General features: G+C 40.9%; 1 protein-coding gene across 7 annotated transcripts; it reads right to left on the bottom strand.

Annotated features, from left to right (window-relative positions):
• Window positions 1-759: 759 nt before the first annotated feature.
• PRPF40A (pre-mRNA processing factor 40 homolog A) lies at window positions 760-25,671 on the bottom strand. Of its 7 annotated transcripts, none has more exons than XM_074828449.1 (26): window positions 25,050-25,671; window positions 23,611-23,748; window positions 20,574-20,654; window positions 17,676-17,706; window positions 17,419-17,441; window positions 15,262-15,339; window positions 15,045-15,155; window positions 14,468-14,588; window positions 13,195-13,219; window positions 12,524-12,838; window positions 11,532-11,640; window positions 10,523-10,587; window positions 9,738-9,902; window positions 8,947-9,055; window positions 7,721-7,871; window positions 6,809-6,942; window positions 6,320-6,434; window positions 6,077-6,168; window positions 5,788-5,904; window positions 5,140-5,277; window positions 4,368-4,463; window positions 3,288-3,374; window positions 3,105-3,201; window positions 2,938-2,999; window positions 1,989-2,123; window positions 760-916 (listed from the first exon to the last, which is right to left on the bottom strand). In XM_074828449.1, exons 1-26 carry the CDS (start codon window positions 25,410-25,412, stop codon window positions 824-826), a joined length of 3,051 nt encoding a protein of 1,016 aa, XP_074684550.1. In that variant the 5' UTR covers window positions 25,413-25,671; the 3' UTR covers window positions 760-823. The 7 variants fall into 7 exon arrangements, with proteins under 7 accessions (XP_074684550.1, XP_074684546.1, XP_074684548.1 ...); XM_074828445.1 differs by having other exon boundaries at window positions 6,077-6,180; window positions 15,262-15,363; window positions 25,050-25,537; XM_074828447.1 differs by having other exon boundaries at window positions 15,262-15,363; window positions 25,050-25,537.

Here is a 25,671-nt window from a genome sequence, read left to right as displayed (position 1 = left end):
TGAAATTCAGTTAAAATTTGATTTTTATTATTATTTTCAATTTTCTGAACGTGAAGCTAAACGCTGGGGGAAGGGCCGGAGCTGTTCTGGGTCGGGTTTTAGGGGAAGCCAAGAGGCAGCAGCTTCCTCCGCTGGCTCCCCCTGACACCTTCCCAGCAGCAGCGCTCCAGGGGCTTGGAAAATCCACCGTAAAAAATTAAAAATTCCCACCGGGACAGTACTTAGACACGAATCTCCGCCAGGAAGTCAAGTCTTTGTACAAAAGCTCAAGGCGGGTTTGGCCAGCGCCGCAGTTCACAAAAGAGCAGTTCCAAGATCTGGTGGGTTGGTTGGTTTGGTTTTTTTTTGCAGTACAGATCAAGAAATGGATTTGTTACTCCTACTTCCATCGCCTTCCCCTTTCCAAAATAAAAACAAATCCATGAAAAACAAAATTAAACCACAAGAAACTATATTAAGAATCTCTTTCTAAAAATGAAATTTTTATCTGCCTACACCGGCCGGGAAAAGCAGCGTTACGACCTTTCTAGGAAGGCCCTTCGCTAGAAAGGTGCCAACGCCTTTGGGGCTGAGCCCAGCACCCGTCCTGCCCAGCACCCTCCTGCCCCGGGGGGCCAGGACAGGCACTCGGCTTCGCGCTCGGAAATTCTACATTTGAGGCCGGGGCCCGTAATAAGAGAACTCGAATGTATCGATGTGGGAAAACGAACACCCACGGGTGCTCCAGCAGTGGAACTCAGGATAGCAGAACCCACGTCCTGAATTAGACATTGGTTTCTTTTATTATGCCACAATGTAAACATATTTGGTATAAATAATGTTCTCATTGATCTTCATCCAGTTGTTCCAAAAGAGTCCTCCTCTGTTTTTCCAACTCCCCTTCGCTCAGCTCGCTGCCCGAAGTGTCCCAGTTCCCCTGCAGAGAGAAGCACGGTGAGCACCCTCGGCTTTGAGCAAGATCTAATTAAGACGTAATATCTAATTAAGACATAGTGTGTCCTGCGGGGGAGCGGGGAGGGCGAGGGGACCAGGACCAGCTAAGCCCAGCTCCTCTGCGGACTGCCGCAGCCTAAGCCCGCCCCCTGTCACGCTCTGGGGAGGAGACGCTGCCTTAGGCCACCTAAGGGGGCTTTTCAAGGGCTTCTGGAGGCCAAAGCAGCTTGGTTTAAGCAGGTGATGTGACAAGCAGACATCTGCCCTCCTGTCTCCTCTTGGAAGGACGCTGCCACCCCCAAAGTGTCCCAGGCCAGGTTGGACAGGGCTTTGGGCAACCTGGGCTAGTGGAAGGTGTCCCTGCCCCGGGCAGGGGGGTGGGACTAGAGGATCTTTAAGGTCTCTTCCAACCTAAACCAGTCTATGAAATTCCTACAAAATATAATTCCCCCCTGAAGAAACCACAAAAGATGCTGAACCATAAGAAATTTCTATTTTTCATTCAAACATTCACGGGTCTTTGCAAATACCCCTCCCAGAAGCAGTTGCCCCGGGACCGCCCAGCTCCAAGAGCACAAGATCTGCGGAACTTTGTTCCGCCAAGATTTTCCTCCCCGGCCAGCCTAGCACCAGCCTGCAACTACCCCAACTAGAGTGCAGGTGCCACCCAGGCACTGCCAGGCTTCACCAGCTCATCCCTCGTGAGAGCAGTCTGACCACAGATGGAAAAACAACAGCAGTTTAGTCCTAAATATTGCTCTGGCACGGGACGGACCCGGCTGCCGCACTGCCCGTACAATAACGCGCCTCATTCACGCTCTACATCGACAATAAACAGCCCTGAATCAAAAACTAGTTTCACCCATCAGTAACAAAACACTCGATGAGGGCACAGGGTCTGTACGTCTGAACGTTTGGGCCATTTTTATATATAAATGGAATTGGGACATAAATAACCTTACTTCAAGCATTCCTGCAAAGCTCGCATGCGATACTGCAGCGTCCCGCGGACACAAACCCAGAGCAGCAGGTAAAAAGGAAAGGAGCATGCTTACAGAATCTTTTCCAGGCCGTTTTTTAGTAGGAGATTTATGTTTTGATTCGGATCTTTGTCTAGCTCTATCCTTTTCGCTCTCTCTCTCTCTTTCTTTTTTGTCTTTTTCTCGTTCAATATCCGATTCTGGTGAATCCTGTGCAAATAAAGGGGAAAATATTTAATATTAAATATATTAATTTACAGACTAACCACACTTCAGGAAAGCGTGACTTCATTCCAATATAGACCATATTAGAAAAACTGCTCGAAGTGGTTACTAATTAAGCACAGCCTATTAACCACTGTGGAAATAGGTAATGCAAAACCATTACCGAAGTGATTTGAAAAGAGAAGGAGAGAGGTTTGTTCGGTACAGAAGAACTTTCACCATTCTCAGCGCATGCAAAGACTGGGCACGCTGGATGCCATCCAGTAAACTGAAGAGTTCTGCAGCCAATGTGAGTTCAAGAGATTCAAGCTTCTTTCTTTACCCAGGATTAAAAAAAAAAAAAATATTCTTTGGCCTCAACTGATAGAGAGTAAAGCTCTCTCTCTCCAGTATATTCGACCCTGGAGCTTCTGAGGCAGCCCCGACGCTTGAGCAGAGAAGAGGGAAGTTGCTCAGCAGCAGGCAAAAGGAAAAGGAGGCTGGGGTTCCCCCCAGCAATCCATGGGGAAAGGGAATGCCAAGGTTTGCCACGACAAACAGCACCCACCAGGCTGCTCGCACAGTCCTTCACGCCCGCTCGCAGGGTTGCGGTCAAACCCCCCAAATTTAGCAGCCTTAAATGGTTTAATATTAAGATATATGTGACAGAAGGTTACTATGTTGCTAATACCCTCCTCCAGCCTGAGCTCACAGCCCCCTTATCAAAGGCAGCTGGATAATTATAGGTACCTAAAAGGGGTTACTGAAACCACAACGGGTCAAGTTGTCCATTAACCAGCTTAAAGTTAACTGCACTTACAGACTTATGTCTCCTCTTCTTGCTCTTTTTCTTGTGTTTTTTTGATTTCTTGTAACTTCTCTCTGCAGACACAGGAAGAAACAAAAAAAATACATCGATAAAATTGTAAAGACCCAGCCATAAACCAGTTAACAGTAATTTAAAAACAAACCAGAATAATCTCGTACCAGATTCCGCACTGGAGGAGCGCTCAGACACGGATCGAGATTCCGAACGCTGCCTTTTCTTCTTGGAGTGGCTGTCGTCATCCTCAGACTCCGAGCCCTTGGGGGACAAACCGAGGTGATCAGCAACGACAGCATTACGGGTCGTTACACAAGTAGAGTTTAAGACACCACGAAGCACCTTACCGAACGAGACCGAGACCGCTTCCTGTGGTGTTTTTTAGACTTTTTAGAATGTTTCTTGTTCTTTGAATGATGATGCTGACACTCGTGCTGGAGTACAAGAGAAGGGAAATGTTATAACCTGTCTATAGGACATAGTGAGAAACCCTAACGATGTTTCTCATCATCCATAAAGGCACCTATAGCTAGCAGTGCTTAAAAAAAAGAAATAATCACACATTTATTGTGTCCAAACCCATAAGCAGCTACCAGTATTGCCACGTAAAGTTGTAGTAAGAAGCATTTAGAAGCAAGGAGACATACAACTTCAGGCATGGATGCACGCAGCTTCCATTACCCAAATCCCTGTTTCAGTGCTCCCAACTAAAGCCCTGCTCAAGGTGGCCCAGAATATACTGCACACCTTGCTTTGCCAAATTTCAAATTCTAAAGTTAAGCCCTTTTAAAATATCTCTTACAAATGCCAGAAAACGAAACAAAAACCCCAAAGAGCACGTGCTGCAAAATCAAATCTCTCATCATCCAGGAAAAACTAGTACCTCGTTCAACAAGAATGACTCTTCAAAACTTCTGCAGCTTAACTCCTAGTGCGGCCCATCCAAAAATTAAGAATGAAACTACATCATCCCTTTTGCACACCAGCGAAAAACTGGCCAAAAAAGTACATCTGCAGAGCTTAGTGTGTTCTTGAAGTTCCAGATGTGCAGTGAACAAAACACTGCAGAGGTTTTATTTCCAGTTTCATCACATTTTGTATGAAATCACAGCAATAAACAATTTTTCCAAAATAAACCAGGAAATTTTGGTGTTAACTTCCGAAAAATCTTGCAGGGAAGCAGATTAAAAGAACAAGTATGTATCAAATGATATCAAACAACTGTAACATGTTTCTTCAATTCCTTACTTTCAAGATGAGGTTTCAATATCCATTACTTTTAGGTAATGCACAATGTCCACTGTAACAGAATTCAGTAGAATTCTGTTAAATACCTCTCCCTTCCCACACAATTAAGAGCCAGTCAACTAAGATGTACTGTATATTCTCTAATTGGGAAAAAAAAAAAAAAATCAAGTAATAATTACCTCTAGTACGTGCATGAAATCTTTAAATATTCTTTTTCTTTCAGACTCCAGAGTGATGTCTTCAAAGGCTGGTTCCTTCACAAACCTATCTCTGATCTGTAAGAAAAGCAGCAGTGAAATACTAATACAAAGTACAGCCATTCAGAAACTAAAATAATAACAAAAAGGACAAGACATGGTTTCACCCGCTGAAGAAGCCATTGTACTGTTACAAGGCTAAACTTCTTTTATGCCAGCTTCACAACCAAAACAGTCTTCAGTAAAACTGGAGCAGATGGAGGCGTGCAGAACCAGCCTGTTTTTTTCCTGCATGTGCCATTTAAGCCATGCAAGCTTGTCTAAGCCTGCATTTTTATACAAGCATAGTTTGAGGGGAAAGGTTTTTAAAGGTTATTCTCACCAGAACAAAGTTACAGACTTTTAACTAAGCAGAGTGCTTTATCTGCATTTGAATTGAGTTTGGGGGCTTTGTGGGATTAGTTTTTTTGGGGGATAGGGGTGTTTGCTGCTTGTTTGTTTGGGTTTAGGGTTTTTTCTGGTTTTGTTTTAAAGAATTTGATTCTGAATTCTGAAAGAATCAATAGACTGAAGTTATTCGCATCAAATTTCAAGTTTTACTGAAGAAACGACAGGACAGTTTTTCTGGGTCTAAGTTATATAGACAGAAACACCAAGATCTTAGCGAATCTAGGTTAACTTATAAAAACATCAGCACGCAGCAGCCTGTTAAAAACATTTGGAAAGACTTTCATAATTAACTGGCGATACATACATCTTCCCAGACAGCGTCCAACTCAATTGGAGGAGTAGCTTGCTTCAACATACTCTTGAAGGCAGACTCTTTCCGCTTCATTTTACGAGCTTCTTCTTTTTCCCTCTCTCTTTCACGGGCTTCTGCCTTTTCCAGCAGCTACAGCAAACAAAAGCCATAAGATCATTTGAAAAATAACAAAAGTGAAAGACTAATAATTCAGCTTAATGCAATTTTTGGAAAGCCCAATGACAGTTCATCTTTAGAGTTTTCTACTAGTCACTTGGGCATGTGGGAAAATTAACTGATTAATTATTTTTAAAGCATGCAACTGCTGTCTCACAAACAAAATCTAAAATAAGAGTTAATACATCATGCAAGCTAGAACCACAGAAACACACACACACACACACACAAATCCCTGATGAGAAAAGTTATGTATAAATGAGAGAACGTTACTTAATTCTTACCACAGAATTTCTCAAGTTGAAATGTTTATGGTTTGAATAAAGATATACTCTGCAATCTTTGTTTTGGGAACTGCTATCAGGATACCAAATATTATGAAAGTAGTCATTGCACTACAGTGAAAATAAGTGCCAATTCTTGTTTTTAACATCAGATTTCATATTATCATTTTTTTGAACATTCCTATGAATCAATACTTACACTGTTGAAAGCCAGCTTGATATTTCCTGCATCTAAAGTAGTAGCTCTTTTAGTTGAGCTGATGACCGTAACAAAGTCTTCAAAAGAAGTATTCACTTCAACCACAAATCCTTTATCCTGTAAGAAAATTGCTTCTTTGGCATCAGGTAAGTCAGGAACTCTCCCTTCAGTACTAATGCACATGACATTAATGCAATGTGAAATCCCAGCTCTAGCAGCAGAGTCCACTTGAACGATATATTTGCCATTAAAAGAAACCACCACATAATGGAGCATCCTCCCCTCTTACCTTTAAGATATCTTTTATTATCTTCTTTTCGTCATGGTAACGTGCTTTCAAGTCTTCAACATAAAACTTGAAAAGATCAAGTGCTGTTGATCCTGATGAAAAAACTAGATAAGTCAAAAGCTAGCTCTAATAAAAGAGCTGCATTTTTTTACACATTTAGAAAATATACAAATAACCCTGCTCTATTCTGCCCCAAATCTTTAACCTTACTTTCTACAGGGTTAGAAGAGACAGTATTCTTACCAGGCTGACCAAGCATATTAGTGAACCTGATGTCAGAGCTTATGGTTGGGTACAACTCCATCCAAGAGGACATTGAGTGTAATTGTCCATGCTCGTGCAGTTCGTCTAAAAAGAGCTACAAAACACAAGTGAAACGGAAATTTGGAGTCACTCATCGTACCTCTACTTGGCTAACAGCTGGAATAGATACTCTTGATAACTGGAATTCCATTTTTGTTAAAACGCGATTGAAAAAAAATTCTTTTTTTTTTTTTTTTACATCATTTCCTCCCGCCTTCCTCCACCACTCACAACGTTCCAATCCCATCTCCTTTCCATTCAAATCTACTTCCTCTTACTTTCCCCCACTCTTGCAGCTCTCTGGTGAACAGATGTACTATACACCACACAAAATGCTGCAATGCCAATAACCGATGCACTATACACACCCGTTAGCCTACCCTAAAAAAATAAAAACTGCACAGAATATCTAATCACATGACCACCAACCTGAAAAGATTCTCTGTTTTTACGCTGCCGCCTTCTTTCTCTAAGTAAGCTTTTCTGTTTTTCTTCTTCCTCCTCTTTTTCCAATGCCCTGATATGTTCCTCGAAACAGATCAGCGCATCCTCCTTATCCATGTCTACCAACAGATAACAGAGTGATAAGAGTAAAAATCAGGTATTTCTTCCCACTAACTGTAGAAAGCTTCTTACTACGAGATAACGGCTGCCAATTGTTACTGTGAGTGGAAGCTTCAGCGAGCACTGACATACATGAAGACCTGCTCAGCAGCAAAAACCAACCACCTGGATAAATTATTGTTGCCAGTACAGAGCACAGAGACCTTTGTGAGAAAAGTAGTGTGGAGGACTTGTGCACCTCCCTGCATCATCACGGGTGTCTTAAACACACAGAATTAAGAACACAGAGCATCTTGGTCAAATATTTATCTGCTGTATAAATGCATATGCTGCTCTAAAATACAGGATCAACTCATTTATAAGGAAAACGTGCTCATAATGGCAAAAGTGCCTTCTTACTCTAGAAGAGTAAAACTGATTACTTTTTCTAGAAAAACACACACAGCAGGACCTCACTCAGTCCAGCAGAAGGTAGTGTTAAGTATCTGCAACACAGGTTACGTTGTCAAATATTTCTTCAGGTTTCTAACAGCTACTAAGGCAATTCAATCCCCATGAAAAGGGTATCCTTTGCTTTATCATTAAGATTAATCAGGAATGGTTTTTGAAGCTGACATCTGTTTTCTAAGAACCAACCAAGACAGGGTCGTTCACACAGGTGCTCAGCAGCTGTTGTAGCAGCTCCGGACCAGGCACGAGCAAACCATTCCCAGTCAGGAGTCCTCACTGCTAATGACAAACCCTGCTCCTGAAGAAACACACAGACTTTTTACGTACTCTGAAGCTCCTCATCTTCTGCAAACGTGGGATTGTCCATCAGATACTGCTGAGCCTCCGACCAAGTAGTGCAGTAAGTGACATTAGCCATGTTATCTAGTATGTTCTTCAAAGCCTCCCAATTCCTCTTTCGTAACTGTTTGGCTTGTTCCTGAGGAGAAAATACTTTTTTTTTTAAAAAAAAAATCTGAGGTTGTACAGACAAAACCACATGACCCCTCAAGCATGTCTTCCAAGAAAACACAGAATTAACCTTTCATTTACATGTAAAGCAATGTAATACAACTTGGACCTACACAAAATTTTTACGTACTATTATCACTTGCATCCACAGATAAACTGTTTCAGTACTATCATCTCTGGCCGCTCCCGATAGATGTGACAAGCTCACGAAAGAGTGCCCATCTAGGGCCAGATCTGCACAGCTGGTATGGTACCCCTGAGGTTAAAGGAACCACAGCTTTCTGCAACCAGCCCGTGATTCTGATTCAGAGCAGTTCAGAATAAAAGCCATCATGTAATTTATTAAAATCATACTAAAAATTAAACACACTGCAAAATTAGCAGTAACGTATCTCGGTAAGAACAAAGCCCTTTCAAAGAAACTGCTGCTGTATCTGCCCTATAGGCTCAAATCAGACTTGTCCTCTAGCAGACTGTGATGAACTAGGAAAGATAACAAGAGCGATCTTCTCCTGGCGTGCTTGCCCAGTTTCAAACAGGCAGCTTTTCAGGAAATTTGAATCTCCAAAGCGTTACCCCGCAGCAGACAGCTCCACAACTTCAGCTGTGTACTGTGCAGGAACAGAACTAGTTTGTGTAGGCAAAAGATTCATCACCTTCTGCCTGCTGACTCTGCTGAACACCCCTTATGCACTGGATAGCAAGAAATAAGGAACAATGTCTCCAAATTCGCCTCTACAAAACCAGCCAGCTTTTTGCTTTGCCTCCTTCCCCCATCGCATCTTTCTGAACTGACGAGTCCCCTCTCTGCAGTGTCTCACAAAGAACAGAAGGGAAACAAGGTTTATCACTTTCTGCCTCGCTCCTTTGGGAGAGGGTGTAACCTGACCTTACCCTGTAAAAGCAGTGTGTGCTTCACAATAACACACCAAACCTTCTCCTTTGGTTCTCCATACCCTTCCTACAGATCCCTCCCCGTCTGTGTTTTAACTGTCCTTGACTTACAGATAACGAGTGAAAAAAAGAGATTTGAAAAAAGTTACCTTCTCTTTCTTAGACAGAAAAAACAGGACATCTTCATAAATTTCAAGACGATCACGCTCAGATATTGCATTCCAAACTTCCATCTCCCCAAACATTTGTTCAGCTTTTCTGTACAAAACAAAGAAAAAGCATACAATCATTTTATGTCACTTAAATTGTCCCATTGGCTTACAAGAACATTAAATGAACTCTTTGTAAGTAGTAATGCTTTTGTATGACATCTCCCCAATTTTCTCTCTTGGGAAACTTTTTCTGTGGCAGCTTTCTATCTCTTACAAAGGAAACGGTTAAAAATTAAAGCTGATGCCACTATACACTCCTCTCCGTAGAAGTGCGAGTTCACCTGCAGTGCATTACACAGTGTTTTTATCTGAGGTCTAGCACATGTTCAGGTCACTGTTCTAGCAAACATTATACGAAATCAGATCTAGGAAATTTTCAACAAGCTTATTAGATATACCTCTCTTTGGGCATGAACTTCATGAACAAGCTATCAGAGCTACTTTGTTCTTAATGGCACATGTAACATAAAACTCCTCTCAGCATTATCTTATATTTCTGCTTATTAGAAGCTCAACCTATTATCAGCAGCACACCACTCAATTGATTTGTTTTTTTTTCGCCTGGGTCTACGAAAATGAGAATATTTGTGTTCCTATAAATATTTTAGTGAGAGGCTTTTCCAGGCTGAGTGCATACAAAGGTTAGCATTCACCAAGAGCAAGCCAGCAAGATCTGATTAACTTGGCAAGCTAGTGAAGGCTGAAACTTCACGTAAGATGGGTCTTACTTGTATCTTGTGGTGGATGTCATCTTTTCATGGTTTTCAAGAAAACGCTGGAAGGATTCTTTAGCTTCTTTGTATTTTGATCTTGCTTCTTCTTTCTCTTCTTTTTCTGTTTGAACTTTGTAAGCATTAAAGGCTTGCTTTTTTTCACTTAATTTTGCCAAAGCACTTCACATCAAAGAAAAAGAAAACAACATCAATTACGCAAAAGAGAATTAAATTAGAAAAACAAAACCAAAGAGCTAAAAGATAACAGATTTGAATAATCCAGATTTTTGAGACAAAATTAAGTAATATCTAAATGGCCAGTCATCACTTTGTCTCTCCCTTAGGATTACAGAAGATCATTCCAAAAAAGCCATAAAAACCAGACACTTCTTAATAAAACACAAGCTACTACCATGTTTTCAGGTTGCGTTTACACATTTGGCATTACAAAACTATTTTTGGCATGGAAATCAACCACTTTTTTGCCAATGTTTAGAGCAGCCACCCATTTAAAGAAGTAACCTAAAAAGTCTACAGCTCCATCATTGTAAATGTGTGCTTTAATTCCCAAGAAAATCATTTAAAGAGCTTAAAATAAACCCAACAACTGACAGATCTTTTCCAAATGAAAAATTAAACCTAGGACTTGCATTTCTTTATGTAGTAAAGGAACAGAGTTCCCTGACAATGGTACACATTCACAGATACCTCTTAAAACAACCAAAAGTCACATCAGTGAAGTCAAACTACCTAAAATAGTATTTGTGTAGAAATGTAATGAGGAAAGAATCAAGCAGTACCTGTATCTGGGATCATTAATGATCATCTTCATAGCTTGCTCCCAAGAAGCATTGGATGGTACTCGCTGTGAAGACATTAAATCGTTAACTAATTAGATATGGCATCAACATCCAACAATGACAGATTCCTTAAAAAAAAGCCCTTAGGAAAAAAAACAATACACCTTTGAGGTGAAGACAACGTTCTCTGACACAATTTTTTTTTTTTTATGTTTTATTAATGGTCAACACGGAAAACAAAACAAGGTACTTTGGGGATTATTGCCATTTCTACAATAAATTCTTCTGGAAGTTTGTCTACTACACAACTATGCCGACTCGCTAGACAAAATATGAGCAGATCTCACATACTCCAAGGGAAAACCAAAGCCAGTCTCATTTTACTCCCACTTCCATCTCTATCTTTAAAGCAAAAATAAAAAAATGAGGGCTCAGATGATCAAGCAACTTATTAGAAATGTACCTCACTGTCAGACAAAAATATTGGCAACCATAACTCCCACAACACTCAAATAGAGTTTTAGACTTACTACTTCACAGGGGGGAAAAAAAAAATGTGTCTTTACATCATACTAGCTTATGGAAACACTGCATGCAAAATCTAACAGTTTGTCCTTTTTCCATATGGATGTCTACACTGTCTGTCTCTGAAGCATCTAGTGAAGCTGTCTGTCAAATCACTCACTGTTCCAGTGTGAATTCTGGACAAAGACCAGATTACATGTTTGCGTTAGTGTGGGGATCACATAAAAGGAAAAAAAATAAGAAAATAAATGAACTGTGAGCCCTGATGAAATGTCAACATCTCCCTACTCACCCAAAGAGCTGAAAAAGTTTAAACTGTATATTTTTTTCACTGTATTATTCTTTTCCCTCATTTCTTTGTTAGTACTAAAGTCCTCTTTCACAACAGTGAGAAATTCTTCACATGCAAAAAAAAAGTCCAGCAATTTCCAGCAAATGCAGTTTTTGTAGTTCAATAAAGTATTAAGAGAGTTGACAGAAATACCTTTTCTTTTAACAGTTCTTTAAATGCTTGCTTTGCTTCTTCCTTTGTATTCCATGTATAGGTTTTTTTAACTGGTTGGGCATCGTCGTCCTCCTTCTTAGAAGCAGCACTATATACAAAAATCAGTAATATTATTATTTAAGCGTTTTTTTCTAAGTTAGAGCCACTGAAGAGTCATAAACCACCATAATGAGGTAGAATGAGTTTTTTAAGAGGCAACTCGAAAAATAATGCTGCAAATGATAAACACCACAATTTGTACAGGACTTTTCCTTACAGACACCATACACAACTGATCAAAAGAAGCAAACTATTTCAGAAAAGTATTATCACTTAAGCAATTGGCTACCTGCTCAAGTTATCTAGAAATGATTCATTAAAATATAATGCTGAAATTTAGCAGGAATATATTATATAAAAATATAAAGGAGAGTGCTTAAAATACGTGTCTTGCCCTTAATTATCTCCTGCTGGCTATAATCCTCCACAGCGCATTTCTTTTTTGGTTGAATTATAACAATCATAAGCTGTAATTCTCCACATAATCAATTCTCCATTATTAAAAAACAAAGGATCTCCTTTCTGGTGGAACAAAGAAAGATCAATTTAGCATTACATTTTTTTTCTAATGATAGCCAATTGCACAGATCTATGGAAGAGGAAACACAGAGGGTAAGCACATAATGTTACCCTGGGGAACTCTTGCAGCTATTGAAAATTTGTGAAATGTTCACGCCACTACTGTTGTTCTGTAGGGTTTAGGAGCTTTGGGAGAGGGTTGGCAAGGGGAGGGTGTTAACTTTCTAAAAATAGATTTAATACTTCTTCCCCTCTTTCTTACTCATTATACTTCTCTGCTGCCCTTGATTCATGCTCCCTGAAGAACAGCTAACTGTCAAAGAAGCCTGGCCACCTACAATTGAAGATCAACCAGATCCTAGAAGAAATACAAAACTGCGGCAAAGCCACACGCTTTGTGTCATTTCACTTACTCTGCTGAGGCCTCCTGCTTGGAAGAGTCGTCTGCTGCGTTGGCTGCACCTTCGCCGCTCTGGTCCTGCGCAGCAGGTGCAGAAGTTGCCTGTCCCTGCTCCTCGGCCGTGGCCGTGCCAGAACTCTCACTGTCTGCCACGGAAGAAGCCGCTGCAGTTTCTGCTTCGGGGGCTGCCGTTGCTGCAGAAGTAGCAGTGGTGGTGGTAACAGCCGCGGCGGTTTCAGCGGCGGCTGTGGCTGTGGTGGTTGTGTTTGTTGCGTCCGCTGCAGCGGCTGGAGCGGTCGTCGTCGGGGTTGATTCTTCGGGCTTTGTGCTATAGGTATCAGAAAACAGGAACAGTCACATACAAGCATGGGAGAACTTAATGGCTTAGGGAAAGCCGCAGTTTGAATAAGTTAATAAAGTTAAAGTACAAAATGAGATGTTTAGATCTAGTTACAAAGACTTCTCAGAAGAACACAAAACAATCTCAGCTCAGAGAAAGAAAATGCTTTACTGGAACTGTGTGTCTATGTAGATCAAACATTTCAGTGAAAAAGAAACTTAAAATACATTACTTGAGGTTTTATATATTAAGCCACTATTTAGAATGAAAAGCTGTAAGGACAATGTTTTCATTTTGAAGAAACAGGCAGCTTAACATAAAAACCATTACCACTAAACACGTACCTGTTTTCTTCAGCTTTAATCATTGCTAGAGGAGAAAGGAGAAAACACAATCAAAATATAGCTTCAAAAATAGTTTATATAAGCACGGTTAAAAAGTCACTGTTAACATGAGTTAATAAAAGCATAGCTTTAAATATTTTTGTTGCTATCAATAATTTTAGTATTTGTGCCCTTTAAAGACTGAAATCAATTCAGACTAAAACAAAAATAAGAAATCCCATTAAAGAAAGATTAGGGTATATAAAGAAAAACTTCTTGGTTTAAATTAATTATTTCAACTTTAAAAGACTAGTTTAAAGAACAGGAAGCCAGGTTTACTGAAACAGATCTTCCCTTCTTTTTTATTCTGTCACTGATGCTTATTATTTGTAGTACTTTTTAAAACACTCATTTCCTACCCCAGCTGATTTTGTAGATTTTTCATCAAGATCTTATTTCCCTTACAATACCAAACAAAACTGTGCTAAAAGCAAAAAACAGGAGAACAGTATCATATAACATTTGTACAGAAGGGGATACTGCCTTTATAATACCAAAGGGCAATAACAAATTAGCAATATTTTTGCCACATCTCAAAATAATTTTTGTCAAAAATCAAAAGCAAATTGATACCTAAAGCAAAGCCGCAAAGCCTTACACACAATTTTGGCTTTCAGCAGCCAGTCAGTACTACTGCTTTGAGTACAAAATATATCACTGTTTTCAAAATTGTTCCAAGACAGCAAAACACAATGTGATTCTTACTCAAGTTATAAACTATACTGTATTACAGAAGTCCAGCACCCTTTCACCCTGCTCTCCCAAGTGAATGAGATTCAGCACAGCCACCCCTCTGCCTCCCACCTTCCCCCATCAACCCGAACCCCTTCACAAATCCTACTCAGTTCCTACAGGTTTCCAAAGGATGGGTGGCTAAGGCAGAGTCAAATCCTGCAGCAGCCCTGAGCACTCCCTCCTGCTAACCCAGAGAGTACGCAGCACCTTCCACCCTCACCCAGTTCCTGTTCAGGGACACGAGGGGGAGCTGCCACCACCGCCGCATAAATAGGGAAAAACTAAGAGTATAATGGAAAAAGGGATGGTGATGAGGTAGGTGGTGAGGGCACAGGAGAGCAGAGTGCTCCATGGCAATCTCAGACTGCATCAACTCCACTACATACAGCTTATCGCAGCAGATTTAATTTCTAACAGAAGTTTGCTATGCTTTGATACCAAATTTTTGCCAAAAGTCAGCTTGCCGCCCACCCTCCCTGCTCATTTTTGTTAACATTACCTTCAAGATCCTCAAGCTCTTTGGGCTTTGCCCAGCGTGATTCCTTTGTTTGGGAATTATAATAGTAGGGCTTTCCAGAATCAGATTTATACTCTTTCCAGGGACATTTAGACAACAATTGCTAATGGGCAGAAAACAAAAACATTAAATCAAACTTACAATGGTGTCTTAGAATTAAAAGGATAGCTAGAAGTGAGCCACAAGCACTACAACAAGTAGTAACTTAAGGGTCAATGAATACAAGGCATATACTTTCCAGGGAAAATTCTCCCTAGCAATAAACATGTTACTTATTAAAAAGATGGCATTCTGTAATATTTAAATAAGGAAAATTTATCTAAAAATTGAGGAAAACTGTCAAGAGTTTTGTCCCCCTTGCAGCCCCAATTTCTACCAACATAAGGAGCACGATATAAATATTTTTGCAACATTTCTTATTTGAAGAGTTTGCTCCCATTAGAAAAAAAGATAATAATCTATTAGCACAGCTATCCTTCTGCGTGATATTTATGCTAATAAATTCTTGTGTTCACAGAAGCTCACGCAGTACAGTAATCTTCCTCTGAATTTAGTTTACCTCAGCAGGCGTTTTGAGATCATCTGGCTTCTCCCATGTAGACTGCTTTGTTTCAGTATTATAATAATATGTTCTTCCATCAGGTGATTTGTGTTCTGTCCACGTAGATTTCTAAGAAAAATAAAATATACCATTCATGGTGAACAGTAATTATTGTCCGAGATGCTATCAAAAGCCACTAAAAAAAAGTTAAAATACAAGTGGAAAGCAGATAAACCTGTTTAGAGTGCTCTTCATTAACAGAGCTGTTGGTTGTGGCTGTTTGCTGGGCTGCGCAAACTACGGGATGCGTTGTCTGAGGGCGAAATAAAACAGAGCTCTGAAAAGACATTCTGGTTAATATTTGTTTTTTGTTTGAATGTGTACATTAAATATACTAAGTAATTCAGCAGCAAAGACAGCAAGCCAAGGTCTAAACACGTAAGTCAGTATTGTTTTCAAGAAACTACTTCTCTGTGACAAGAGCTATTAGGAGTCTCTCACCCCCCCTCCCATTCAGCAACCAGAGGCAGCCAACTACCATCAGAAAAGAAAGCGAAAGTGAATGGGATCAGACCCTAACAACTTTAAGTGAAAGTCCCAGAAGCACACCCTGTTTTCAAAACTAAGAAAAACTTGCTTCAAGAAGATTCTGACATCAAGAGTTTAGTGTGAACTCAGGAGAAGCTTCCTCCTGCCTTTCATCGACAGGTTGTACAAACTCTCTGAAATCAGGACTGGTGGAATACGGCTTTCGCCATCTACACTGTTTCAGTTACTGGATATGGCCAAGGAGAAGCAACTTCCTTACAGGTCTGCCTCGTCCAATTACACAGAATGCAAACCTCAGAAATAAAAGGACAACTGACATTCATGGATATTTAATAATTAAGCTAGGTACAAGGTCCCCAAATTTCAAAGCAACAACCAAAAACTTACAATGGGGTATCTTCGAGGCCACATCATTGTTTTTACAGATTCCACCTCTTAGTTATCTAGCCAAACTATTTCCCTCATCACCTTAAAAACTAAAGGTAAATGTTTGGGATATCTTCTGGAGAAGTAATTTAATATTTACAAAATTTTAAATAGAAATTTGATAGTGACTGAAAGTTATTCATGGTCATTCAAGGTGCCATGAAAGACAAACTTAACATTTGAATTCCAGATGACCTGCCTACCTCAATACAAAGTTACACTGATTCATGATTTTTAAAATGTCATTGTTTTTTTCATAGAGCACCAGTTCTGTTCCACCAGCGATTTCCCACCTGACGGAAAGGTGGAAGACTACTGAAAATCACCTAATGAAGCGAGTTTGGCCTGCATGCCACCATCCTGTCTACAACTTCAACCTACATTAAATCACCTTCCATCAACCTACCCAATATTATTGCTATTAAACAGTTACTGAATTATGCTGTGTTCTCACAAACATGAAAGGAGACCCTAACAGAAGCAAATTTCAAATAACGTCAAGACATCAGAGGTGGGGGGAAGGGAGTTAAGCTAAACAACCTACGAGCAGCAAAATCAATGAAGTGGTGATAACCATTCTTTTGAGGTTAGTACTTTATAATCTTCAAAAACCACAGTGACGTTTTCAAAATTACTATGGGCAACTATATAGGCTATTCTCTTTTTATTGCTGAAGTGTCTGGTAACAAAACTCTCTGTAAGACAATGCTAATAAAGGTTCCAAAAAAATCACACGGGACTGAACAATGCCAGAACCATGACCTGGCTTCTCCCGCTAGCACAGGTACATTAAGGAACAGCAAGGGAGACTTAATCATTGCTTCTGAATTCTGCTATTGTCAAAATTCTGAATTGTCAAAGCAAAATATTCATTATGTAACAGGCAAAAAGTTACCCAAACATAAATAAAATAAAAATCTGCTTATAAACTGGTCACTGATATGGAAGGGGAAAAAAAAAAAAAAAAAAGGAAAAACACAGAAAGAGGAACAGCCTTCAACCGTCTTCAGTGCAAATAAAACCCCAAGTCTACCCTAACTATCTAGCCCAACACTTGCTAAGATTTAAATCTGAAAACAGTCAGCTTTAAAGTAACTTATGTATCTAGGTTACAATTCCCTTGCTGCTGAGGTAGGGCAAAAAGGCCTAAAAACATCGCAAGAAACATCTCATATTGCTGTCCTACATACCAGAAGAGCTAGAAACAGACAGACTTCAATGCTCAGAAATTAGTGGAAATGTAACACAAAACACACATGCTTTATTAACATCAATTACAGACTGACAGTTGAATAAGCAAAGCAGCTCTAGATGACAAGAAAAGTAAGATACAAGGTCTTCTTTTAAACATGTAAAGCCATGTATGCGCAACACCACACTGCCATTATAATATTCCAGAATTTTGGTTTTCACATACCTGAGTTCCAGGAGGTGTTACGCCTAAAAATTAAAATTAAAAAAAAAAAAAATTAAAAAGGGTTTGCTTGCTTTATTTTTCTACATAAAGCGTCTAAATAATCAATGTTTGAAAGAAAAAAAAATGCTGGGAATCAACGAAGATGTCAGTTACTGCAATACTAAATCACATTTTACAGGAAAGTATATATTTTTTTTTAATACTTCATCTCATTTTGGCAAAATATTTTGAAACAGTAACAAATTGTTTATACTTACCTACTTGCGCATCCATACTGTTCACCCCTGGCTGTAAAAACAATCAACAGGCATTTAAGTACTGAGTGCAATTGTAATTAAATCATCAATAAATACAGTACACATCCAAACAAATGCTTTCAGCAAAATGCTCTACCGCCTGAAATACGGATTCCCAGCTTCCCATTTCATTATTTCTGCCCCTTAAATAAGCCATTAGGAATATCAAGGTGCTTTTCAGAAAGGCAATATATATAGAATAAACTACAGCAGGGGGTCCCTTGCCACCGTTCCAGTACCCATCTTTATCTCCCCAAATGAGTATGTTGTGAGGAAAAAAAAAAAAGAGTTTCTGAATTTCTGCTGGAATAGCTTAGCAGGCTTCTGTTACAATTATGTGGTGTAAGCCTTTGAATGTGTTAGAGCTGCACTCATAAAACTGCCTGCAAATAACCAAAGCTCTCACAGACACCTTTCTGAAATTCTTTCAAACTAAGGAAAAAGATCAACAGAATTCAAATAGAGTTTTCCCAATTTCTTCTTCTGTAGGCAAAAATATAGCTTGCAGGTTTACCTTTTGCTAGGGTTTATCTTTCAGATCTCTTCTACAATCTTTATTAACAAAAAACTCAAGTAAAAAAGCAAAATTTGTTAGAAAAGAAATCATATTGGATCAATTATGTTTGATATTATCCAACAGGACTAAACCAGGTGAATCACCAATGAACTTTAAGCCTTTAAAGTGCATTCCATGTATTAAATATTTCAGCTATTCTGTGTATGTTCATGTCTATAAGTGCTGTCACTTAAGCAGGGCCATAGTTAAATTTCTCTCTTCAGTAAGTAATCCTTCTCACACGTTCCTTTCCTTGTGCCTATGTTTACTTTTCCAAATTCCATTCTAATTTGCTGTGTACTTTAAGAGAACTAATCTGACTGAAATCATAATTTTTAGGAATGACACCAATTCTGATCAGCTTTCTGGAAGTAAACAGTTCTGTAGCTCACAAACAGAGAGTGAACCTGCACAGGAGCGGTGTGAAAGACCACCACACTCAGATGAAACAGTCAAGGCTGCAAAGAAGGTCACAATTTTTAACTCATCTACGAATTATTTTAAATTAGGAAGCGGTAAAATCATTCTTTTATTTCTAAAACAGTTTCCAGGCTGTGGTACACCTGCGACAGCAGAGGTACAGGAACGCAGCCGTGACGGACAAACGCATTCTCATACACGTGCGTGGAGGTGCGAGGTCCTACTATCGCTGCCAAGCGGGTTAAGGGCAACATTAAAAGCTGGAGCCCTCTGCCATGCTTCTTTGCCTCCTAAATACCACATATCCACAGACTTAATTCAATCAAAATTTATTACTAATCGATTATTAGAAAACCAAATGATCTGCCTTGCTGCCAAAGTATGTGAAAATATATAGTAAAACTCAAAATTAGACTGATTTGAGTGCTGATCCCTCTCTCCCCTTTTAAGCCTCTCTTGGCCATAGCATTTTTAAGATTTTTAAGATTTTTTAATTTTTTTCCTAAAGGTCTGAAATTCTTTCAGAATTTTCCATAAGCATCACTTGTCAGAATCTCGTAACAATTCTGTATGGGAAGTGGAGGAAAATCACTAACAGCCTTCCTACTTGCTAGCTTCTAAAATATTTAGTGCATTAGGAAGCAGCTACATGAGCACAAGAACTAATGAAGCACGGTTCCCAGGAATTTGCCTAATGAGTTACTGACTTTTACTTAAATTACACTACAGCTGTAACATACACTCACATCTCATTAAACACCAACAGTGAGAAACAACCCTGTAACTACCAGGAAGATTCTCTAGTCTGCCAAAGCCCAAGCACTAAACTTAACTTCTTCTCCACTGTCAAGATAATTAACATCCCTTCTCTGGTTTGAGTTCTCAGTCATCTAGCACACGTCAAGGTGACATGACATCCTTTTCCCAAGTCTCTTTTCTACTTATTTTGCAGAAACTCTATCTTTGTGCTCTTTCTCTCATTACTCCAGAGGGCGGATGGACTGCTTAACACAATACATCTGGTTACACATAGCAAATTTAGTAGATGAATTAAAGATCTCTTTCAGCAAACGCTTAATGAAAAAAAACCAAAAAACACCCAAGTAGAGTGTTAACCAACTTAGTTTTTAAAATACTCAACAAAAACAGTAGCAAAGGTTTTGTGCTTAGCACTATAGAAGAATTCAGAGTTCTACGAGGATGAAAACTGACTTGGGGATGCATTATCTGCATGGTTAAGAAAATAAAAAATAATTTATTTCTAAATTCAAGTGGATAGAACTGTTTTTAAGTGGCTCTCCTACAGTGAAATGTCCAAAAAGAAAGAAATCCGGCCTTCTCCGCTTCAGAGACTTCATCTGTAACATTGGTTACTCACCCCTCTTCATCCTCACTCAAACAACTTCTTCATACTTTTACCAATTTCAGCAAACTTTACTCAAGATCTCAAACAGGCTAAATTTCATAAACTTTTACAAAAAAATCAGATATATAGTGGCAATTCACCCTCCCTCCAAACAGCCAGAGTTCACAGTGGTTCTTGCCAGGCTACAAGCAGGTAAGGGACAAGGCAGGAGTCCAGGGGACAAGGTAAGCGTTATCAGAAGCAGAGTCCAGAGAGAAAAAAGAAGGGAAAAGCAGATGCAGTTACAGAGAGGAGTTTAGACTGATGAAAATCCACAGGACATCAAGTACCACTACCTCTACCTCTTGCAGAAATCTTAGTTTTTACAATAATTCAAGAGCTAGAGAAAACTTCATTGCAATCAGGAATACCTTTTTCATAATCCAATTCAAGAAAACAAAGGCAAAGCCATACTGAAGTAATGACAGCAACTGGCACAAAGACCTTTTAAAAAATAGAAAAATTAAGTTAAACTCACCGGAACTGTAGGCTGCATAGCAGCTTGAGACATGTGAGACATCATCATTCCAGGCATTACTGACTGCATCATTCCAGGCATCTAAAATTAAATAGTATTTCAGATATATTGTATGATATTTTAAACAGAAAATATGAGGATTCTTTTATTTTTATTTAAAAGCAATTATCTGGTACTAGTTTTTAATCCAAAAAAACCTTTTAAGCACTTGGTAACAGAAAGTAAGATTTGTTTGTAGAATTCTGATTCCCTTCATTACACTCCTACAAAACTGACATTAGTAATAACAAGACTACAGTATTCCAAAGTCTGACAGGAAATATTAATAAGGACGACCATTTAAACTACAAAAGAACAGCAGCAAATGATAAGATGTGTGATCTGTTAATAAGCTATTACTGAAATTCTAAGCAGGAAAGTTAAAGCAAGAAAGATAAAGGTTGGGAAAGATTTCTGAAAAATCCCAAGGCCACACAGAACAAACTAAACAAAGGAAAGGCAAACTCAGAGTCTAAGATTAGTTCTGCTCACATTTTTTGACACCTTTCAACCTGTCTCCCTTTCTTCTTACCTCTGCAAATAGGAAGAAACACTTTACAGGGACACTAGAAGAATGAATTTTTGCAAACAACTTCAAGGTGAAGAAAGCTATTAAATTTAAACAGCAAAGCTCTAAAACAATTCTGAACTCTTTTTTTAAAGGTCGGGAAAAAAACCTGAATGTAGACATATAATATTAAACCATGTACAGTGTGAACTTGGTACTGGGGACATGCCACACTACAGAAATGAAATGTTTCAGTCAAGACTTGTATCTGAGTTTGTCGGGTGGTCTGATGAGACAAAAAACCCCACAGAACTGCTGCTCAGATAAGCTAGCTTTTGCTCAAATATTTACGCTTAGTCTCAAAGGGATAGTTACGCAGAAGTTACACACCACTGAAGTGATGCACTGAAAAGATGTTAAAAGTGCTACTTAAAGTGTTTAATACCTTGCCTGTTTCCCGTTATTTTTGCTGATTCTGGCTTTTAAGAACTAACAAGCCATTAAAAAGTGGCAAAATGAGCAAAATATGTAACTTAGGTCATTACGAACATAAACTTTTGGCCACTCAACCCAAACAGGTCTCGAGAAGTCAACCCCCTTCGACCTTTCAGTTATGCCCCTTTACCTTTATTGTCCTTGGCAGGCTGGCCAAGTGACCCCATCCCCCTGTATCTTCAGGGAGCATCAGGTTACCCCTCTCCTCATCTTGCATCTCGTGCGGAGAGAGGGATATGTGGTAGGGCTACTGCTCCACCCTCAAATCCACAAGGTTTTCTTGGGAGGGTGAGGGAGGAAGGAAAGACTGGAAGGCGGTCCCTCCTATTTCTCGCCATCCTGTAGAAGCAGGAGAAGAAAGCACTCTTGCCCCACCGCTACTTGTGACTAAGGGGGCTCTGAGCGTGTGAAACTTCTTAAAAACCCCGGTTCAGGTCCTGAAGAAACGCTAACCCAAAGTCAAAGGGAAAAAAATTGGGAAGGAGAGCAAACTCTTTTCCAAAAGACCTTCCTCTGAATGATGCTGACAGGAGACTGTTGCTGTTATCTACACACAGTACCTGTCCCACAGGGGTTCACCTCAGAAAGGAGAAAAACAAGCTACAAAACATCCCATCCCACAAAGCCTCACAATAAACCTCTGGTATCTGCTGAAAGAAAGAGCTTATAGTTTCAAGGAAACAAGCCAATGCGGGCTGATGCTTCCAGCACAACAGTTCTGGTGTGAGAATATCACCGTCCTGTCCCATCCTTAAGGCTGTAGGGTAACTGAGCCTCAGATCTCCTCCCTGCCACACCATTTACCTTCAGCTTTTTGCTCTACATCTACACCAAAAAGCCCTGAGTTCTCTATGTTGCTCGCTATAATGAAAGATTGAAGTATGCAGTGTATGAGAATGAGAACAGTGGAACAGAAGCTACAAGAGAACTGTTAAGTAGAGGAATAAAACACAATTGCTATTTAAGTTTCTAATGAACTAAGCTCACAGTATTAGCTATCATGCTAACGGTCAAACCCTCCTCATCTTTTAAAGTTGCGTTATTTTTACGCCAGAAGCTCTAACAAGCTGCAAAGTCGTGCTGAAGAGATTCCTACCAAGCCTTTATACAGCAGTTAAAAAAATAAAGACACACGCTCTATCCAAGGTACTGCAAAGGAAGACACTGAGCTTCCAGCATGACCCTGTGGGCTCTTCTCACAGGGTTAATCATTCTCACCACCCTCTATCTGCTCTGGTCTAGCAGATGACACTCAGTTTCTACTTATACGCAAACCATCATCACAAGTAGTATTACTGAGGCATTTATTATACCCAGAAAGAAAATTGCTTCTTTTAGAAGTTTGGAATTTAATCAGAAACCACAGAGGAAAGGATCTTTGATGATTTACAGGAAGAGCTTCAAATTCGCAAAAAGCACGGATATGATTCTGGCTACTCTACCTGTTAATCTGAGTGTTCAGGTTTATTTTTCAATCACGTGACACTAGCAACAACAGTATATACACAGAACCATAAACCACTCCCTAGGATTCAAGAAGGGATTCTGCCAGAAATTCAAATGATTTCTTCCCCTGCATCTCCCTATAATTTTCAACTGTGCAGATGTTAAGAGTTAGCCAAAAATTAAAGAAACATCAAGTTCTCTACCATTACTACCTCAGAATAGAGCCACTACTTTATGTTCCTAGTATTTATTAGTAAGACAACCTTACTTCTTCAAAATACAAAGCAAACTACCAAAAAGCTTTATTAAAAAACAAATTATGGGTTCATACCTATGGCTACTTAAAATTAAAGTTACACATGAGGTGCATCAATTACCTGTTACAAAGGAGGAGAGTTTCTGTATGGATAGGAACTGTGGCATAACATACCCTGAATGATTAACCTCACCATTTGCAAGCTACTGTATGAGATTTACCTACCTCAGGGATTACCTGACATCATTATGAGAAGAAAGAAAGAAAAAATTAATCTTGTAAAACTGCCTTACCTGCCCCATTGGTGGTCCTCCCATGGGGGGCATCATCTGAGGCATCATACCATGTGGAACTGGCGGCATATTCGGTGGTCTCTGACCCATTGGGTGCATTCCCATGGGAGGATAATGTGGCATGCCTGGGTGTCCCATCTGAAAGACAGCCACGAAGGAGACCAATCAGCAAGAAGCCAACAACTTCAAACCCCCACAAAAGCATTAATATAACAAAGACACACTCAACACTGAACTGGAAAATGATTTGGGCGATTTTAGATTGATCCTGCAAACTAGCAAGCAAGATCATCCGTTCTTCCATGTCCTCTAGAGACAGTTAATCGTAATTAACAAATCCATTTAAAATTTCAAAACCAACATCCACATAAAAAAAACGCACACCTCCATAATCTTTTATCTTATGCTTTGTCACAGAAAAACTTACTAAATTTAGGAATGCAGCTATTTCTGCATGCTCTTCCATACAACTACAATTAACACAAGTAACCCTGTGGCACAAAAGGCAGCCAGGGAAATAAAATACCTTCTACCCCTGATGCTCAAGTCTGAAATAGCTCCTACACCGACTACCACCCCCGTCTCCATATTCTCCTAAAAACCTGAAGCCTGTCGCTGTTCTAATACTTGGTATAGAGATGCTGCTAGTACAAAAATGGATACGGGCATTTTTTCCTATGTTTTTTAACTGCCAAAACATATCAAGAGCTTGTTCTAGTCAGAAGCAACAGCTCTAAGAGTACTTTACGATAAACCCTGGAAAGCATTTTACTTCAAGGAACATGTAACTTAAACATACACATACAGGAATACATTAGGAAAGTACAATAGATGATTAACACATATTTGTAAGCTAAATACCACTTTAGAAGGGTCCTTAGAAGAAAAAAACCATAACACTTTTTCTGATGTGTTTAAAAAGAATTTTTCTATGACTTTTTGTACGAGAACACACTTTGAAGCTGGGAGCAGGTGGTTCACACGAAGAAAGGTCTGCAACTTCTGAACGTAATGCTTTGACCCCCTGCCACATCCCTGAGTCTCAGGACAGGCAATGGCAGCTCGCCTGTCCAAATAACTGAAGTAGAAGAGCCCTGCTTCCTCAAAACCTCCTCAGGCTCTCTCCCGAGTGTAACCGCGCTTTTTCCCCCCCCCCCCAACTTTCCGAGGGCCCTGCCAGCCCGGTGCCGCTTGTCACCCTCAAACTCCTCCCGCTGCTGGCTGGACCAGGGGGCTCGTAGGGCGGGAACGGCACCGACGGGACCTCCGCTCCCCTCAGCCGCACACCCCTTCGCGGGGGCTCCACACCAAGGCGCCGGAGGCGGAAACCCGCCAGGGCCGAGCGCCCTCACGGCTCCCCCCCTCCCGCTTCCCACGACAAAGGCGGCCCCGGCCCGAGGCGCGGCCCACCGGGCACCCCCCCCCCCCCAACCACTCACCATGAGGGAGCCGCGGTCGACACCGCCGGGCCGCATCGAGGGGCTCAGCAGGCTGCCCCCGCTGCACCTGCCAAGAAGCCGCCCTCTGAGTGGCTGCCGCGACGAGGGGCCAAAGGGCATGAGCGGCTCGGGCTCCCCACGGGGCGGGAGCAGCGGGGCCAGCAGGCTGACTGGCTTCCCGGCCGGCCAATCCGGGCGGCCCGCCAGCCGGGTGCTCTTCGGCGATTGGTCCGCGGCGGAAGCGACGGGGCGGACGGCGTCCCCCGGCGTCAGCTGCATGAGGGGAGGGGGCTTCGGCAAGGAGAACGGGAGCGGCTGCGGGGAGGCGGTCGCCGCCGCCGCCGCCGAGTCCCCACCTGACATCTTGGCCGCCGGCCCAGCCGCGAGGAGCTCTTCTCCGCCTCCCTTCGCGTCGGCGCCCGGAGAGGCTGGCGGCGGCAAGGACCGAGCGGATGGAGAGAGGCCCCGCGCCCGGGGTGGGGGGGGGGCAGGTGGGGTGGCGGGGAGGCCGCGAAGAAAAAGCGGCTCCCCAGACCGGGGGAGCGGCGGCGGCGAGCGGAGGCGCCTCCCGGCGAGAGCGGGCCGCTGCCGGAGCTGAGCGGGGGGCGCAGGCCCGCCGGGC

Source organism: Strix aluco, chromosome 6 (genome assembly GCF_031877795.1).
Source record: "Strix aluco isolate bStrAlu1 chromosome 6, bStrAlu1.hap1, whole genome shotgun sequence".
NCBI classification, from domain to species: Eukaryota; Metazoa; Chordata; class Aves; order Strigiformes; family Strigidae; genus Strix; species Strix aluco.
The sequence above is the reverse complement of the archived record's forward strand: the minus strand, read 5'-3'. Positions and strand labels throughout refer to the sequence as shown.